At 37.7% G+C, this 20479-nt stretch overlaps 1 protein-coding gene across 1 annotated transcript; it reads right to left on the reverse strand.

The window, feature by feature from the left end:
• Window positions 1-958: 958 nt before the first annotated feature.
• PSAT1 (phosphoserine aminotransferase 1) lies at window positions 959-17139 on the reverse strand. Its single transcript, XM_005522643.3, has 9 exons — window positions 17039-17139; window positions 14684-14744; window positions 13766-13835; window positions 12433-12638; window positions 10815-10987; window positions 9623-9792; window positions 5857-5985; window positions 3234-3371; window positions 959-2612 (listed from the first exon to the last, which is right to left on the reverse strand). The coding sequence occupies exons 1-9, from the start codon at window positions 17096-17098 to the stop codon at window positions 2507-2509; spliced, it is 1113 nt and encodes a 370-aa protein (XP_005522700.1). The 5' UTR covers window positions 17099-17139; the 3' UTR covers window positions 959-2506.
• Window positions 17140-20479: the final 3340 nt, after the last annotated feature.

The raw sequence follows: 20479 nt of genomic DNA on the forward strand, positions 1-20479 counted from the left end.
AGATGATTCACTAGAAAAAGAATTGAAAGACTGAAAGAAGTGAAAAGAAATAATTCCCTCTCTTTCAGGTGAAACCAGTATTTTAACACCTTTCAATGGTGTCCTGCTGCCAAACACTGAAATTACTGACCCAGCTTGTAAGTGCTGATGAGAAAAAAAGACCAGGAGTCCCAGCAACAGGTCCTAAAATTCCTTCTACCAGTCTGATACGGGGGAATCAGGATTTCGCTATCCACAAGGGCTCAAAACCCAAATACAGACAAACAGCTTGGAAGGCTAGAATTGCTCCATGGATTAGTCTGAAAGAAACCTCAAGTAAATAATTAATTCAGGACATGCTTCTGTGTTCCCAGTATTTATTCCTGTATGCCACTCACTTGATATTCAGTCAACCACTGTCTGCTTAATGCAGTTGTCACTCTGTATTTTAATTCTACATAATTTTAACGTCTTACTGCGTTAAAAAAAATTGACAAGATGCTAGGCACAATTCAGAACCAGCAAGAGGTTCCTTGTTGGACTCATGAATCAGCTGCACAAATCAGTGCAAGGGTTTTTGTAAACACACAAAAAAGCATGCTTGCTAAGAGAATGCAAGTCTATTATAAAATAGAAAGGTTGGCTATTTTTTGGAAAGAGATAAACCAGAGCTACAGCTGAAAGCAAGTACACAAAACTCAGAAAAATAAATTTAAAAAGTTAAAAAGCTTAATATGGAATCCAAATCAGATATTCATAATTGGCATGGCAAAAAGGGTTCTTTAAGCATTCATAATAGTAGTTTTGTTTCCATGGCTTCTATTGGAAAGACTCTTCTTGGAAAGAAATAAAACATCCATGAGGGAGGCTTGCTTTTTAGGGAAAAGGAGTACACCAGAATCTAAAATTCTAACACACATTAGTCTTGATTTTCATCCTGAAAGTGACAAAATTAATAAGTTTCAGACACAATGGCACATTACATTATGACATGATTAAATTTTATTTTTTTGCATAATTTACTTACTTTGAGTTACACTAAGTTGACAAAAATCTCCAAACAGCAGTCTTAAAATGATGACTTTTCAGATAGGAATGTAACTTAACCCTAGAACATTCCACTGACTTGCTCTGAGGTTCTATCAACAAAGGGATAGTACATCATTATCATTAATAAATTGTTACCACTGTACTGACATTACACAAAAATTAAAAATAAAAAGAAATCCCCATTGTGTGCCAAAGAGTTTAGTCTGAAACCAGCTGTAGTAATGCTAAGCACTCTGACAGTAGCAGATAGTTTCTACACAAGTTAAAATAGGAGATTAAGATCAACATATGGGCATTTGCAGTAAAGTCACAAGCTGAGAAAAAAAAGTAACTCAAGGGTTCTTTAACAGGGGATCTTCTGAAAATCTTTGCATAATGAGTGACCTCTTTAGCCCAGAGTATCAAAGTCTGCAATAAGCTAGAAAGGAGCAAGTGAGAAGGTGGGACCAAAAGTACACTGTAGCATCAGGAAAAGGCAGAGAAGATTATTATTTACGCCAGTTGGACAAAGTTCCACATATAAAAGGCTACAGAACTGAAAGAATGAAAAAGTAGAACAAATACTGGGGCAAGCAGACATGGAAACCACTTAAGAACACCAGACAAATAAGTCTGCTGTACTTTGGGCTCAAAGTCAGTGCAGAGAAAGTCACAGGCCCATTGAGTGTAATACAGCAATCCAGTCTGGCACAACGTTAAGAAATGAAAAGCAGATTTCTTGCAGCAGCAAATATGCATGTTCCAAAATAAGAATATAACATTAATAAACTAGGAGTTTAATATACAAAATGAAAAGGGAAATAAAAAACATCTTAGAAATTGATTTAGTCAGACTTACTAATCTTAGCTTTAAAGTAATAAATGTTGATAGGAAGAAAAGCCCAGTCCTGCAGACTTTATTCACAATTACTTGCAATGGTTATGATAGTACTTCTAGCATTGGAGCAGTAGTCTGAAGGCCAGATCCTCATGTTAGGAATGCTGATGTTAACTTCTCAATACTACTGGTGGTACACTGCTGGAAGATACCCCATAAACCAACTAGATGTCCCTAGAGACTGTGCTAGTTTACCTTCATTATGCACCCACAGAGTATTTGTAAAGCATTACAGAGAGCTTATGACAAATTATGCTTTCTGAATTTTACTAAAAAGGAGGCATTGTTGAAGTCACTTGTAAATAGAAGTGAGAAGCAGACTCAGATCCATAGCACCTTACAATGTTATTCATGTTTTAACCACACATTTTCAAATTTTCCTGTCAATCATGATCAGTCTAGGGATCCTCACCTTCAGCAAAGCCAAAGTTGCCACATCATTGCAAGACTGGGTCTCTGTCCCATTCAGTTAATTAAAATTACTACAGGAACTAAAAGAAAATAAAACTTGTGCGCTACAGCTGTACAGTACCACAGTAATGTTAAAACCCTTTAGCTTTAATTTAATGGATGTGCAGCATGGCTCTAACCCACGGGCATTTATGACTGATGCATCTGCATGAAGCTTCTCATGAACGTTGCAAGCTTCTGAACATCTTCTACAGTTACCGCGTTATATAAAGAGGCACGGATTCCTCCCACAGACCTGAATTGAAAATAGGAGAGGGGAAAAAAAAAAACAGGAAAGTTTTGCATGTTCTAAAAAAGACATTAGTAGCAGTCAGAGATAGTTAAATCTATTCCTACTCCAAAATGATAAAAATTTACATCTATGTGCATGAGAAGCAATATTTAATTCTTCAAGGCAGGTTTGCAATCTAGAGAAGCTTAGTATTTATTAGTTATTTACAGCTCCAAATCTGTAGCCCAATGACATCAAAAAAACTAATCCCACAAACACTACTGAACATGGGAAAGAACTGGTGCAACCAGGTAGACAAGCGACCTGAGAGACTTTACACACTGATACAATCTGACCTCAAAAGATATCTTCTTTGGCATCTGCAAAGAGACAGATTTGCAGGAGAAAGCAGAATTAAGGATAAAGCTCTGTGAAGCCCACCACTTCACCTAAGCAGATTGCTGAGCCACCAGCAATCTCTGATTACAATCTCTAGATTGCTATTCTCAAGTGTTGCCAAACCAGTATGTGGAACAGCTTATGCGTAAGAAAGGCTGGCATGTCAATGCACAATGCCTGACGCTGTACCACTGCAGTAATAGTTTATCCTGCACAGGACAGAGATTTCACTTGACTAATACTTACCGATGTCCTTTCAGAGATATCATGTTAAGTTCCACAGCCTTCTCAAGAAATTTCTTTTCCAGGGCTTCATCACCCTTGACACTGCCAATGCGGAAAGGTACATTCATTCTGCTTCGGTTCTTTCTCTCCACTGGACATCTAAAAAGGTTGCAGAATGTAATGCTTAATCCACTTTGTGCTTAATTTATATTTCAGCTATTTGCAGTTGGAGCAAGTAAATAATCACACCTGTTTAGAACCAAAGTCAATCCTTTATAACTGAAATTGTCATTACTTTCTGTGAAAGATAGCAACCTTCCTTTTTTAACCAACTGTAATAATGGAAGTGGTAAAGTGGAAGGCTTATTAACCCTTCTGGACGTACTCAAAATTGTGCCAGAGAAACGAACATGAGGCTTGTATACAGACCAAATTAAAGGAAAAAAAGAAAAAAAAGAAGAAAAAAGAAAAATAAATATAGTTACTTAGGATAGGTGAGGAATTTTGACTAAGTCTAAAGCAGTTTCTTCTCTTCCTCTTCAAAGACTGACACTTCTCAACTAGTCAAAAGTGCTACCAGAATTACACTCAGCTAAACAGAACTAAAGGAAGTATAAGAATGCAGCATAAATAAATTTTCATAGACATTAGAAACTTCTGTCAGTGATTTCAGACCATCTTCTAAATGAGCATTACTTAGAATCATGAAGTAGAGAAGAGGTACCCTAGAACAAATCTTTCACTGCATACATGGCCACAACATTACATGAGATGCATCGCAGTTCCTTAATATCCTAAAATCCCATTTAATCCAAAGTGGAAAACTCAAGACGTGTAATTTCTCTTCAACAATTTTATGAAGGCAAGAAATTATAGGGGAGGAAGGGAAGATTTAAATATCTTTTTTTTAGTGTTTCTAGTTATAATGAAGATATGAAGCCTTCACATTTATTTTTTTCTAAGGCTGTGATGTAGATTCTTGCAGGCATTCAATATAAATGAGTTTTCATAAACTGCATGTTAATTTCATACCTATTATTACACTGTTTGGAAAAGAATGAGTACCATTCCTTTTAATTCCTCTCTTGTTCTTTTGTCCAGATGTCTCCATGATGAAAAGAAAAAAAGATCCATAAAACCTGCCGGTGCAAATCTTCTACCTCAGGTCCAACCAGGAAAATAATGTTCAGAAAGGCCTATGCTTCTAAGCACTCCCATATCTGAATTACTGCAGCCATGCTTTAGTTTTTAGAATATCCAGCTGCTACTAATGCTAGTAGTGCACTCAGTGCACAGACGTTGAAAAACAAACTACAAATGGCACAGAGCACTTCATGGAAGAAAGGCTCCATTTGCTAAATGGCTTGTCACATGGCTTACTCAGGGAAGCATGCCACAGATTAAGTGCCACATTACAGCTGGGAAGGCAGCTTCAAATTAAGTCTTCCTTTTAGTTATAGATACAATTAAAAAATTCACAGTCTTAACTGTATTGCTTATGAAGCTGCGTACAGCTCAGTTAGTGAAGCTTGTTCTGCTTTCCCAACTGACTATTTACCATCCAATTTGCATTGCATTTCCCACTCACTGCCTTACAGACCAACTTGCCAGATATAGATTTCTGTTTGTCACAGAATGTTTTTTTCAAGGCTTCATTTGCTTTCTGACGTTTATGAAAAACTCCCAGGATTTCCCTGGAGTAGGATCACAATCCTGATCTTGATGATACTAAAGGCAAAGCTATTCTCATTAACTAAATGGATAAGAAGAATGTATTAAATATTATGATGAAACTTTATCCCTACCAATTATGACTGCAGACAGCTTTAATTTAAAATCCAAATTTAATTTGCTCTATCTTAACTTTGACTTGAAGATAAATTAGGTCCCTGCACTGTTGCTTTTACACTGAAGGTGAAGGAAAGTATTTTGTTTCATGGTCAATTAGTAGTCTGAGCTTGGCAAATATTGTAATTATTACAGTATCAGGTTTTAGCTATGCATAGGTCCTGTGAGCTCAAAAATACCTTGCAACTCTATGTAGAAGTCAAGAGTGTTAAATCTGCTTTGGAAAGGCAGCAAAAATAACTGAAGAAAATAAACTGTGCATGAAGTACATACAGGAAATGTATTCCATTTTGAGGTCTGGTCTTTCTATTTTATTTCAGGAAGTGTTTCAGAACTTAACATAATCAGCTAATAAAATGCACTGCTTGACAGAGAAAAAGCAGAGTCTTTGACTCCTGGAAGGTGGTAGGGGAAATAGAATGCAAAGGTGTCTACAATTTCTTACAGGCAATTTTTCTCTGTTTTGGCCTGTATTTCCCCAGGAGATTCAGTATGCATACAAACCAGAATCTGAGTATCTATTTTTTTGTATATTCTTCTCCCGTGCCCCCATTTCATTAATTTTAGAATATGTTTTTTGTAGGGTTCACTACTGATCCACACAAGGCAAGCTGAAATAACTTCCTACTGGAATGATACTTAACCTTGGACAGTTACCAAGTGAATGGTTTGCACAAATAGTATCCTAGAAGTCCTCAAAAAAGGTGACTTCAAAAATACAATTAAACTCTCAAAAGTTATGAATGTTTGGTTATGTAGCAAATATTGAACAAAGGAGAAAAGCATTGCAACTTACGCATAAAATCCATTAGATTTGTCTATAATATCATAAATCATCCGTGACTTGATTAAACTAAGCTTATCCATAGCTGCAGCTCCACCGTTATTCTTTATCCATTCCAGTACCAATCCCATGATATAAATACTGCAAAAGGAAATAACATTTTTCAGTGAAATTATTCAAACAGGAAAAACCTAAGTCTTGTCTAATAGTTCATAAAATTCTTCAGCAACAAAATGCCATGTTTGATTTAAGGGCACATAAGATTAACAAATCAAAACCTAGACTATTTTACAAGTCACAACAACTCTAAACAGACAACGTTTTCTGGACACAGATGAAATATCCTGAAATTCAAATGCCACACATTATCTGTTGGACCCAGCTTAATCCTTTGTATGACAGGACATTTCCTGCAGCCCTGCAGGGCTCCCAAAGATATCCCCAGACATGCTGCATGCACTGCCAACTCATTGCCTACATAACTGCCTGTCAGATCCTAGCTAGAGGGACTACACAACTGCCTAGAAGGAGACAGATTTAGCAAAAAAGTTAATAGCATTTGCCCTGTGCAGCTGTTCTAGCAAAAATACAGGAGTAAATTTCAAATACATGTACATATACATTATCATGCCAGAAATTAAACCATATTTTCACAAATGATGAAAATAAGAACTCTAATCCTATTTCTGCCTACAAACACCTTTTGCCCACATGAACAGTGAAGTTTGGCAAAACAAATTATGATGCATCACACTTAATTATTTGTTACCAGTCAAGTCCTTAGCAGAGATCTGGAAGCCTACTGGCATCACATGGCTTGAGACCAAGAATTTCAATGCTAGTTACTAAGTGCAACATAAAAAAATCCTTGAGGCCTTTTGCCTTTGTGCTTTTGCTACAAAACTCAGCTTGTTCAAGTTCAGACATTTCCCACGACTACAACAATTTACATAAAAACCTGCTCACAAGTTTTTATGGCCTATATCCAACAAGTTCATTCTTGTGAATCCCTTCATTATTGATTCCAAGGGAGTGCTCAAAGAACATTACCCTGCAAGTTTCCCTAACACATATCTAGCAGGAGGCTGTTTTAAATTTTGCTGCTTTTTATTTCTAAAGGGATGCCAGTACCAAATCCTTGAACACTTCAGAAAGGCTGCAAAATAACCAAGGTTACAGACTGCCTTTTATAGCAAGTACCTTACAGCTCTGAGAGCATAATCTTGTCACATTTATGACAACACACTATCAACTACTCCAGTGTAAAGAATTTAAGTGAAGTATTAGGTTATGCCCTTACCAAATATACAGGGCTACATTCACCTCTTGCCCTCACTTCCTTGAGCAAAACTTTTTGGACAAGTGAAATCTTAGAAGTCAGCCTTAGAGTCATTCACAAAAACCCAGACAGCTGAAACCTTTTATCCTTCTTTTACGTCAATTAAAATAATGTTTCTGGAACAATTTTAAGTGCGAAATGCATTTCAGAGCTTGCAAATGAGATTTTTATAGCACATTCATTGTTAAATTTAGCTAAACAGATTAGGGTCAAAGAGTCAACTATGTAGTGCCATGAGGTTAAAGCCATTAGCATCACCTTAATTTAATTTAACATCTTGCTGAAGTAGCTTTTGCAAATTCAGTTAATATTTCCTGCCTGTTTGCCAGCAAGCCATTAACAAGTGCAAGGAAAAGAGCAGAGAAAAAGAGAACTGAGAAGCTTTGCCAGTTCCTTAAACTGGAACAGGCAGTTAAGGCCAAGCCAAACAGATGTGCATCCTGCCAACATTTCAGTCTGTTACATTCTGGATTCTGGAGTGTACTCCAATGTGAGTCTGCAGCATGAAGTTTAATCTGGCAAGACAGTGATGAAAAAGGAGAAAGACTGTTAGTTCAACTTTATTTTCAGTTCTCTTAACCACCCACTACTTTGTTAAGGCTACTGTCAGATACTGAGTAACAGCTAAAGCAGCACTTTCTTTTCAGAAGTTCTTTGCAATGGCTAAAATAAGGCTGCAGAATTTGATTTGTTTTGCATTTCAAATCAGAGGAACAACACTGTCCAAGTACTGAGATTAAGCAGAACTTCAGTTTTTCAAATGGAAATAGCTGTGTACTTGGAAAACATGAATGGCTGGATTTAAAACCTGGCATATTCAAGTATACAGTGTCCAAAAACAGTATGTTTTGGCAGTCAGGCAAATAATTGATCATGAAATAGAGGTTTCATCAAGCACTGGAAAAGAAAGACAAACATACTGCCTATGTTACAAAGCTACATTGATCAGACCAAAATCTGGAAACATTGTATGTAGCTAATTCTCACTGGGTGTGCCCAGCCAACAGGGCAGACGGGCTGCCAGTAAGAATACATAATTACAGCACTACATACTGTACAGTATGCACACAATTTGGGGGAAGTTCTGTACTGTAAAATCTGGCATAAACAAATGTTCACAAGATTCACTGTTCTGTTGATAAAAATAGCTGCTCCTATGGCATTGCAATAGGCAGCTTGTGACAATCAGCAAATTCAGAGACACTTAAATTCAGTAAAATTTGAAATTATACTAATTGTAATGATGGAATTAAGTTATAGAGTTTATATAAAGGAATCACTGAACTTTAGGCCCATAAAGTACATTTAATATGTCTCAGAGATCATTAGGCAACCTAATTTTCCAATTCTAGAACACAGAAGCTGTAAGAGCTGAGACTAAACATCAGTATAAAACTGCATTATCAAATTATCTGAATGAAAAGGAAATCTTTATTTCCAAAGTAATTTTAAAAGCTTCTGGAGAAAAATTATATCCAGATTGAAGACCTTTTCTTAAGTAATCATTTCAGAGGACACTGATAAAAAAATTCTTCAGGTTAAGAATGGGTAGATACTACTGGCTCAACACCTAAACATTCTTTTAGCAAAGAATCATTTTACTAGTTATCAGAAGCTACAAGATAGCAATTTTTTAAAAAAAAGCTGAAGTCTGATCTGCTTCTTATATAATTAAACCATCAGGTACATGGCAATTTTATGATTTTGATTACTAGATATATCAATTTTATCTTTGGATGCCAAACCAAACACTGAGATGGCAGTCTAAGAATTATGCAAAACTTTACAAGAGTAGAGCAACCACTAAAAAAGCAAAGCAAAGCAACTACTAAAATGCCTTTTAAAAAAATTCAACAGTTTCATTTCAAAACCAACAGTAGTGAAAGACGTACAAAGAACAAGAAATATTTTTAAAGATTAGAAGAATACATATTCTTGCAATATCTTATATTATTTAAAACTTTAATCACAATAATATTTACCATTTTCCAGTAAAGAAAGTCAGTGGGGATCTGGAGGTTCAAATGCTGAGAACAATGTCAGGAAGAAATTAAATCAAACTGTATTTAGTGATCAAGAAGCAAGTCTTAGTGCCAAATTACTTCCTTGCAGTGAGAGAAACATCACCATGAATTGACTAGAGCTGTGCTCATGTAAACCAGAACTGCATCCTGCAACTTCTACAATGGAGGTATGACATATAATATTTACTTTGAAAAAGGCTACATCCTCTATGGCTAAGTCGCACTAGGCAACGCAAAGCCTGCTAGTCACAGGGCTGGACACTGCGCATGTTTTCACAGGAATCACGTGAAACACTCCAACGTACCAGTGGCTTGAGGGCAAATACGCAACTTTGGAAGCTTTTCTAGATAAGACCGGCAGATGGCACTGCGACAGCTTTCTGAGTAAGGGATATCACATAGCAGGGTGAGTTACCTGTAGCATGGTGGAGTGTTATACAATGAGCTATTTGCTGCCTGTGTTTTGTAATCCAGTACAACAGGGCATTCCTTCAGTGCAAATCCCAGCAAGTCCTCACGTACTATTACAACAGTAACTCCAGCACAGCCAACGTTCTTCTGAGCACCAGCGAAAATCACACCAAACTTTAAAAGGAAGAAGAAAAATCTTGGTACATGAATTCACTTGAGGATCTTATTACTGAGTAATAGCCCAGGCATACTAGTCAGCTGAACAGAACAGAGAATGTGTTGAAAATTAGCAAGCTGTAGGTTAAAAGAAGAGTCAGCAGAAGTTCTGATTTCAAAGTGCACTTACGGCTACTCAGCTGAGGAAGATAATCATAACGAATTTCACAACAGTTTCCTAAATGTTTATTTAATAGCTGCAAACAATTCTCAAGGCAGCCTGTTGCAATTTCACACTACTCCAAGAAAATTTACTAAAAACAAATTCCTACACAGTTCACAGTATTTTCAATCCATCTGGTATTTCAGAACAGTCATCATAAAATACACCTGTTCAAAGAGGCAGATCAGGAAAAGCAAAGTTGAATGCATAAATAACTACTTTTTGCTACACACAGGTAAGAAAGGTCAAACATGCTTTTTCACTAGTCAGAAACACTTCTACTCACAGTATACTTTACAAATATAGCAACTGTCTATGTTCTGCCTCTGTACTATCTATGAAACAGACATCATAATCATGAGGCAGAGAAAACTTCAGGAGTGTAAAAGAGGTTACAGAATTTTCATGTACGAGGCAGGATTAAAAAACTGATTCACAGTACCCTGCTCTAGCTATACACTATCAACAGAATAAATATGATTTAGAAGGTATTTATTTTAGCTGTTATTTTAATCTAGCAGGCATGTTCTTCGTCAGTGAAGATCACACCAGTAGCTAAATAATCTTGGGCAGCTATTTCCATGAACTATTTCAACATAATTAGTTAAGTATGTTTTTATGAGAAAAAGGAAAACAAATACACATTGAAATCTCAAACCTGAAATTTCAACACTTCTATCCATCATCAGATACTCAATTAACAAAACAATTAATAATTCACTTCTCAGCATCTCTAGCCATCCAGACATTTCAAAGTGCTTCACTATATTAAATTTTGAAAATACTTTATGTGTAGTCACTGTGTCCAATTATTTACCTTGGAAACATCCACAGGTTTGGACAGGAAGTTTGATGACATATCACAAACCAAGACTGCTCCTTTGACATCAGGTACAAAGTCAAACTCCACACCATGGACAGTTTCATTAGCACAATAATACACATACGATGCATCGGGATTAAGATTCCAAGTGCTTGGGTCAGGAATGCCTAAGAAACAAAAAATAAACCCAGAGGTCACTGGAGACTTCCTGGCATGCAGTTTTACCTGAAGAAACTAAAGTATAAACCAAAAACAATTTTGCCATATAGACTATTAATCATGCTGTTACCAGGAAGATAATGTACCTGCAAAGCCAATACACCCATGCATTCCCAAAGTTCTCTGGTGAGCCATCATTAAGCTTGCAAAACCTTTGTTTTTCACCCCTTATTCTTCAAATTATTTTCATCCAGTTTGCAATTCCAGACTACAAACTACTGCCCTAAGGGGTTCAAAACAGCATTTCAGAAGAATTCAAACACTGAGCCCAAGAATCTTCTTGCTGCCTTTTGAACCACTGGAACATCCAAATTCTCACTGGAAAATTTCTCTAAAGCTCTCTTTCTGTGCAATCTCAGAAGCTTTTAAGTCTTGCCCAATCTGAACAAACACAAAGTTACCTACCTTTCTCCCATTTTAAGCTTTGCAATTGATTTACAAAACTAAGATTTCCTCTGTCAACAGGCAATATACAGGCATGTCCTGACAGCACAGAACAGATTTGGCATAGAACAAATAGTTGCTCTTCCTTTCTTTTCTCCTCTGGGACCTAATGGGAGGTGAAGGGAGGGGTGGGAGATGGTGCTATTGCTTCCAGCTTTATTTACTGCCTCTCCTCTTATCTACAGCTACAGAATGCTGAATTACACTCCCCAAGACTGGAAAGTCCTAGGTTCAATTCCTTCCTGTGCCTCACAGAATATAAAATTACTTTCCAAGTTAGTGCCTTAATCACCACTTAATACACTAACTTATGTGGGGATATTATTTGTCTTTCTTGCTGCCACTCTTTTTAGTTCAAGCGTTGCAATTTGGACCAGAGGAAAGAAAAGTGAGCAAGAATAGCAGGAATAGAAACTACATCTCATGTATTCCTGCTCCAAGATTATCTATGCATATTCACTGACACTGTGGTGGGAAAGAACAGAATTTAGGAAATTTAAAAGGAGGTAACAGATTTCAGGTCTCTCCTATCCTGGGTAAACAAGGTTAAAATCTCAGACCTGCTTCTGACTTTTACAGCAATCCCATTACCAAGTGTACATGAAATTGAAATACCTCACAATATCCCTGTGAATAGCTTAAGAACTCAGTTAAATATTAAAAGAACAGAGAGAGCCCAGACCACTTTTCCTACTTAGACATTTGTTTCTTGCCACTTATTTTCTGGCATCTGCTCAGCCCCATTTCACGTTTTTTTTCTGGTGGAAACTGTTAAGCCATTTAATAAATCTCCCAGTGGTGGACAAGGAGAGATGCAGCAGACATTCTTTTGAGTGCTGGGCAGTCAACTCTAGTTAACATTCAACAGCCCAATAACTACATTGGGTCCACTTTTAGAGCAAGTCAAAAAGCTAAGTATTCACATGGATAGATGCAATCATCAACTTACTTGTATAGGCTCCTAATTTGGGATGAACAATATTTACTTTGGCATACTTCTCTGCTTCTTTAGCTGCTTTTGCCGACCAGCCTCCAGTAACCACATAATCTGCCTGTCTTCCCTCCTTTAAACCAATAAGGTTAAGAGGGACTGCACTGAACTGAGCAGATCCACCTCCTTGAAGGAAAATAACTTTGTAGTTGTCTGGTATATTTCTGCATAAAAGAAATAACCATTTATGTTATTCCCAGATGACATAGGATGCATACAACTTGATGCATATATAAAAACATGCATTTAACCGTGACTGAGAAAGAACGCTGTCATTTCAGAAGACTCTTTGCCTAGAGTTTAGATCAAGTCCCACTAACTTACCTCAGCACTGGTCTTGAGAAACAACTTAAATATTTAAGAGTAACTGCTATGAATTTTAGTGATAAAAATTTGCTGGAAAAAAGCTTTCTGTCCCCAAGCCTGGGACTGCATTAAACAAACTCACTCCTAAGTAGCTCTACACACGAACTTGAGAGATATTCCTCACAATTAATCTTGGCTTTTAATTTTATCTATTGCTAGCCTCATGACTTTTCTGTCAGGCTAAGAACATCACACAGAAGTGCTTACAGTAGCACTCAGCTTTGAGACCCTTCAGTCTGAAAGTGCAACAGTACAGTAAAGCATAGAACGTGCAATAAAGAGCTGCTCATGCAATCACAAAAATTACATATCCAAATTATTCATTAAAATCCCTTTGTCAGTGATTCTGGCTATAACTGAGGGTCAAGTGTTTGTGTTAAATGACCAATATTATTAACTACTATAAGAAGAGTAATTCTAATCTGTTATATATTTATTTCAAAATTTTTAAAATGTGTCATTCTACAAATAGGAAAAGGTCTCTTGATCAGTGATTCTAACACTGATCCACAGAACTTTTGTTAATAAAGTAGGACTTACGGACAACATGCAGATCACATTTATACCACTAGAGAACTTATTTTTATTGTTTGCACTTATTTCTTGTAGGTCCTTCATGAATTCTATGACGGTGTGATAAAAATCAAAATTTCAAAACAAACTCAGCTAGATATATAAAAAACATCAATTTTAACCCAATAAGAACCCTTTGTCACATTCAAAAATATAAGAATCAAACAGAAGATCAGTGTCCTCCCCAAGGTTATTACTCTAGGATACACAGTATTCATGCATGAAAAACACCATCAAAGAGGTGCTTTCAGGGAAAGATCTCCACATTAGACATTACTAGATAGATAGATTACTAGATAGATACAACTAGCACACACATAACATAAAAATAAGCAGAAAGCAATTCACTTACAGCAATTCACGCATGAGGTTTTCAGTTGTATTTAAAATTTTTGTGAAATCTGAGGACCGATGGCTCATTTCTTCAGTGGAAAAGAGACAAGAAAGAACATGAAACAAGGTGGTAATACATTAATTTGATTTTAAAATTGTGTTAAGCTCTAAACCTTTTACACTACAGACCCAAAATGCCTGAAGGCTGTCGTTCCCAGTTCCTACTCCTCTTTAAATACGGAAATACTCCTAAATACCCACAGAAGACTTATACCTGCAGTCTTGTCCAGATACAGGCAAATACTGTTCATTGACATTTGGCACCCATATAACCTTATTGCAACTAGGAACAACCACATTTGAGGGCAAAAAAATAGTCTTTAGAAAGGTTTCATTTTTCCTCATGCTAAGAACCTTCTCTGCTGCTTATGCTGTAAGAAGTATATAATAAAGCAAAGGAGTTTGTTTTGTTCTCTTACCTTTAGCAAGGCTTCTTCACACAGCAAAGCTAATTAAACATTAAGGACAATTACACAGTAATTCCTTTTAAATCCTAGGCTGTCTTCCATGTGTAAGTGTACAATTTAAACATTAATCTAAATTGTGAGGAGACAGCTGCACGTTCTACTTTTAGCAACTAATCAGTTTCGTAGGCTAATAAAATGCTTGCTGTCTTGGTGCATAAATCTTTTGTGCAACTGGGGCTGAAAAGCCAGGAAGCTACCCATATGGCACAGAAGACACTTCCTCCTTATCACAGGAGAGCACAGCCTTCCTACTAGGAAGGATGCTATACATCTGTATGGTATCTATACACATCTATACAGACACACGGGTATGAGAAATGGAGCTAAAATACCAAGATCAGAAAGTCTTATTAAACAGTTCAGTTAAACATCAAAATCATGAAAAATGTAGATTTTTTTTTAAGTCTTACCAAGAACACTTATACCAAGTCCTTTGTAGTCCACCAATTCTTTCTGTGCTTCTAATAATACCTATCAATAGAAAAAAAATCCAGAAATAAATTAAGGGAACTTTCCACTATCTGGAGTCTCTGATGCATCATGCCTATGCCAGCTGCCCCAGTTGCAATAACTTGACATTTGTCAAGTGAGATTAACAGAAGTATATAGTCACTAATACAATTTTGTTATACCTAGAAGCTTAAGGCTTTCCATAAAATAGCAAACTTATATCATATGCTTGTTGTGGAAACCATATTTTAAGTTATTATTTCAAATGCTACATTTCCAGATTTCTGAACAACTTCTAGGCATTGAATGGAACTCTAAACCCTTACAGAACATACTCTTTCTAAGCAAGCATTCTAAATACCCACTCCCACCATTTCATTCTGCATCCTTTCACTTGACTTGTACAAATAGGACAGCCGAAGTGCATACATACTCTTTCTAAGCAAGCATTCTAAATACCCACTCCCACCATTTCATTCTGCATCCTTTCACTTGACTTGTACAAATAGGACAGCCGAAGTATTGAAGAAAACATAACAAGAAAGATAGGCTTGGGGAATTGCATACCTTAAACTGAGCAAACATGACAATGACTGGTTCCACAAAATTAATTTCCACACTTTTGGAAGATGAGTCTTTATCTTATTGAGAGTTAAGGAATAAGCAAAATTTTGAGACAACCAAAAAAAAAATCACTAAAATCCTAGCCAAGCAGTGCTTCAGACATCCATTTTTTTTTTTTCTGCCTTCTCCCCTAGCTCTTGAATATCAACGAAGTAGCATTAGATTCTAACCACTGGATCTGCAGCTTCTGATTTTGGCAAATTCTTGTCTGAGAGCCAGAACACTCTTGGCTGTTCCTGAAGAAGCAGGAGAAGAGGGAGCCCCAGTACAACAGCCACCAAATAAATGCTGTGTGCATGAACCCTAGAATCTGACAAGAAACTGCACTCTCTGGGCAATTTCAGGAACAAGAAATCTGCCTTGCTGACAGGGTGTCTGCATGGCCTGTCAACTGTAACAGCTGGCTACCAAAAGGTCAACCAAGATTTGTGAAGTTTTAACCACCACATTTTATAAGCGAACTTATCCATGCCAGAGAAAGAGGCAAAAAAAGTATGGGAGAAGACACAGACTGTTTAGAGTAATGTTTGCTAAACTGCTTGATAAAATCTAATCCTGTTAGTAACATTTTTCATCAGAAAATCTGCACATGCCTCACAACAGACATCTACGACATCCATTATAATCTATGAATTGCTCCATCTTCTTGCCTCACCGAGTCTGAATGCGTTATGGGCAGCATCAGCCCACAATCAAGAGAAACAAACCATCGAGGTGATACAGCAGTCCACACAAGAGCACTGCTTTTTCAAGAGGGTAAACAGATTAATAATAGCGAGCTCAGCTGTGCCCACCTGCACTCTTCAAATCTTAAATCCAGTTTTAAGCCGTCTCTGTCAGAGAGCTGGGTAGTGCGGCAGTGCCTGTGAGAGCCCCTTTTGGAATCTAAAGCCCGACACAGAACAAGAAATTTCTTTGCAACAAATTTCTTTGCAACCTTATCCACAAAGGACATTTCCTCGAGAAAACAGACAGAAGGGGAAAGAAACCCAAACAAATAAAAAAAAAAAAGAAAGTTGCTCCGCAACAAATCTGTTCATCTAAAGAATTTTTTTAAAGAAGTAACACATAAAATAACGAAGAATACTATGAAGGGAACGAAGAAAACAACAACAACAACAAAAAGAATTCCACAGCAGATAACCCTTAAAATGAAAGTCAGATACGTACAGTTCGACAGAAACCACCCCTCTCCATATGTAACTGGATAATCCATAGCTGCTGATGCAACTTTCCAGAAGGTTGAGTGTACACCACATTCACTCACTATAACTTCTTATAAAAAGGCGTCTCAGGGAATTACCATGCTATTTATCAACTCCAGAGAGTGTGCGCTTAGGTCCTACTTCCCATCCCAAAACTAATGATATAGGTGCTGGTGCCATATCATCCAGCAGGAAAAAAAAACAAAAAAAAAAACAACAAAAAAAAAAAAAAAAACAAAAAAAAAACAACCAAAAAAACCCTATAGAGTATTCCGACAACTACACTCGAGCTCGCTACCAAAAATCCGAGCTTATTGTTGCAGTTCGTTGGAGGAGAAGACACGAGGTTTCGGCGCTGTGCGGGTAAACTTCTGTAATTACTATTTACTAGTTTCCCCAGCCTTCGCTTTGCAGCCGGAATCCCGCGGGGAGCCGGGGGGACGAGGACACCCAGGCTCGCCGTGCCCCAGCCCGGCCCCTACTCACGGAGCGCGGCAGCTTCGCTGGCCCGGCGCCGAAGTTCGCAACCTGCCGTCCGCCCTCCATCGCTGCTATGCTGCCACTTCTGCTGCGGCCACACCCTCAACCCCTCCGCTATAAACCCGCGGCCGCCGGGGCCCGGCACCTTCCACCCCTGTCCCGGGCGCCCATTGGCAGCGCGGCCGCGGGGAGGCGGTGAGGGGAGGGCCTGGCGGCGGTAGGGGGGCGGGCGGGCGGTGTGAGGGGGGTGCCCGGGGGGTGTGAGGGGGGGGGCCGGGCGGTGTGAGTGGAGGGCGGGGCGGTGTGAGTGGAGGGCCGGGCGGTGTGAGGGGGGTGGCCGGGCCGCGGCGCTCCGCGGGGTCCCCACAGCGGCGCGGGGCGCAGCGAGCCCTGGCGGGCGCAGCGCACACGAGCCGGCGGGGGTGGGCGTCAGAGGCACACACACAGGCACACGTAGGAAGACACAAACGCGCACACACATGCACAGACACAACTGCCTGATGCATGATGCACTCTTTCACTCTTAATGTGCTCCATGGTATCTTTTTACTTTTTATGAAATCCAAGAGTTCAAAATCTTAAGTAATTTGTGCAAAAGTTATACTTACGTGTCTTAAGATTATTTTTAGGTATTAGTTACAAAAAAAAAACAACAAAACAACCCACTCTTTCATTAAATATTAAAATACTACATTTAAGTACTTTTTAATATCTCTGAATACTAAAGCATTCCTTCTACAGGTACTTTGGTTAATTGAAAACACAAAGGTATTACACCAAAACTGTTGTAACTGAGAGAAAGAGACTTCAGCTCATTCAAATTTTTATTATTGTTTCAGGGCAAAACATTTTGCCCAAGTCAGTTCACAGAAGTTGCCATGAGGTATAACTGAAAACAGACGGGCATTACAGTCCCATAATTTCCAAGTACCTTGGACAAGATTCACAATTCTCATATGTAACTGTGTAAAGTACAGCTCTTGAACACACTAGATTGCCCAGTGTTTCCTATAATCTGACCCTATGTTAGTCTCATGGATGTTCACCAGGCTTATCATCAACATTAATCATCTGTACAGAAATCTGAATTTTTAAAAGAAATTATTGATGTCCATTATTTTGTGAATACTGAGATGGACATAAAATGACATCTTTCATTACCAACTGTTTCACTGAAGAAATACTGACTAGTTGAATTTGTTCCTTTTTCTGTCAAGGCAGCCAATACCTGGAACCACAAAAAGAATTTACAGACACAGCCTGATCTGGTATTTAGCTGAAAGATTTTCATCTTATGGAAGTTATTTTGTTTAAAAAATTGTGAACAGAGACGCTGATGTTAGAGCAAAGATAACTTTCATTTCAATGATTGCTACAGCTTAAGAAAAACCTACCAAACTTCCTTTCAGACACCAGAAACCTCCTCGGTTTTTAAGAGATGATAGCAAACTTCACAGACATCACAGGCTGGATACATTAGTTTCAAAACACAAAGGTATTTTTAAAGTATGTCTCACACCCCAACACCCAGAACAACTATGTTACTTCTGGTTATTAAACTTAGTTATCATTAAATAGAAACCTCTACTGAAATGCTTAGTAGCAACATAAATGTGACTAAAAATAATTTTCACTCATGTCTCAAGCAGAAGTAGGATCAAAAGATACAGGCTACTCATATGGGCTTTTTCCAGTATTAAATCTAAAGCACCTATGTAGGCCCAGAGAGGCAACTTCCAACTCCAGTCTGGCTAGGAAACTGGTGGAAGCAGTCAGAAATAGTGTAGGTTGGGGAATTGGGTCAGGAAGCCTGCCCACTACTACAAAGCATGCTTCAACATCCAACCAGGGTCAATCTTGAATCCTAATTGTGTGGCACAAACCACAAGGGAAATTAAAACTCTGGAGTTAAAAAAGTATTTCAAATGCTGGCACGAAGAGCTGGAGAACAAAAATAGAAACGAGGCAAGCTGGTGCTGGTATCAGCTCAGAGCACTGGTATAAATACCAGGTATTGGAGTTTTTAGTTCACAGAAGTCTCAGCCCAACCAGAAGAGTCAAAAATAGCAGCTCCCACAAGATCAGAGGACAACTCTGCTGGAAGCCTTGTCACCCAGAAGCTTTAGAAAATCCTCTTCATACTGTGCACTGATGGCAAATATATAAAACTGGAAAGAATGTATAAACGTGATTTTTTTTGCTGTGGACAAGGGATCATTATGCTTTTGCAGATGAAAAGAATGAAGAGAAATAGTATAGGTCGCATTACAGTTTTGTCTGTACTTGATTGAGATTTCTCCTATTTTAGTATTTTGCTAGCAGCAATCGTGATTTAATGTTTTAATTACATCAAAAACCATTAACTCCATCATAGAATCTTATCAATTCATAGTCACCCAGTATAAGCTTTCAAAACCATGATTTCCAGGAATGCTTCTGAGTTCTACAATTTGACAGAGATTTGGACCCTTCAAGTGCCACAAATCAGTCCCTGCAGGTGAACATGGATTTGTGTAATTAACATAAAAGCAAGGAGAGCTGTATTTACTATGATGCATATATAGAAAAAAAAAATTAAAAGAAAAAGTGTAAGTGAAGTTTCAGAGTTTTCAGTGAAGTTTTATTTGGTTCATTGTGACTTCAGGTTATGCTGGACAGCAAAACCTTGATCGACTACTGCTGGAAAAGAATCAGCTCACTAAAGGAGAGCACGTGTACACGAGTTCTCTGTCTGGTACCACGGCTGACAAACCAACGTCATTATTAGAAGACAAATAATGCTGACTACACAGCAACCTGGCAAGCATTTTAGGAGGCAGCTTGGGATGTCTGGTCCAGCAAACTCATGAGATAAGCAAATTTTGGTGAAACATTACACTTGGGCGGTTCAAGTAAGGGTTTGGGGCTATTTTGTTTTTCAGAGATCGAAGTTCTGAACTGTGAAGAGTAGGTCTTGGGAAGACTAAGTGAAAAGAGAAAAAATTACTGAGCTTTATGAATAAACAGTAACATGTTCTCTAGCAAATAGCTGGCCTATTGATTTTAGGCTTTTATGTCAAACAGGAACAGAGACAATTATATAAAACATTAATTAACAGTAACAATAAAATAGTTTACAGTCAGAGTAGAAATGGTTTTTTTTAGTAATTTAAAATAAAAATATTTTTATTTTTTATTAGAATACTGTTAAGTATATATAGAAAATATACATTTTTAAGTGTAAAATACTTTTTGCAAATGAATTTTTAAATCATTAGGAAAAAACCTTGAAATTTCTGATGTATTCATGATAGCCTTATAAAGAATACCTCTCCCCTAGCAGCTTCAATTCATTGTCTCTGCCAATTTTGGATCCAACTATATATAAAGTATATATAGTTATGCACTACAGATTCTCACAGTTAGAGTGAAATACCATAGCACCAGTAACATGAAGAATCCTTCATG

The sequence above is a fragment of the Pseudopodoces humilis genome, chromosome 4 (genome assembly GCF_049639895.1).
Source record: "Pseudopodoces humilis isolate 2021_Gansu_Grassland_sample_001 chromosome 4, ASM4963989v1, whole genome shotgun sequence".
NCBI classification, from domain to species: Eukaryota; Metazoa; Chordata; class Aves; order Passeriformes; family Paridae; genus Pseudopodoces; species Pseudopodoces humilis.

What these genes read in the sequence shown, in the direction of transcription:
- PSAT1 (XM_005522643.3), bottom strand. Translation starts at nt 17,098, where the DNA reads ATGGAGGGCGGACGGCAGGTTGCGAACTTCGGCGCCGGGCCAGCGAAG. An exon ending in AACCTCATGCGTGAATTGCT is followed by an intron (nt 12,639 to 13,765) that starts GTAAGTGAATTG and finishes TCTTTTATGCAG; the next exon opens with AAATATACCAGACAACTACA. An exon ending in AAATCTAATGGATTTTATGC is followed by an intron (nt 3,372 to 5,856) that starts GTAAGTTGCAAT and finishes CAACCTTTTTAG; the next exon opens with ATGTCCAGTGGAGAGAAAGA.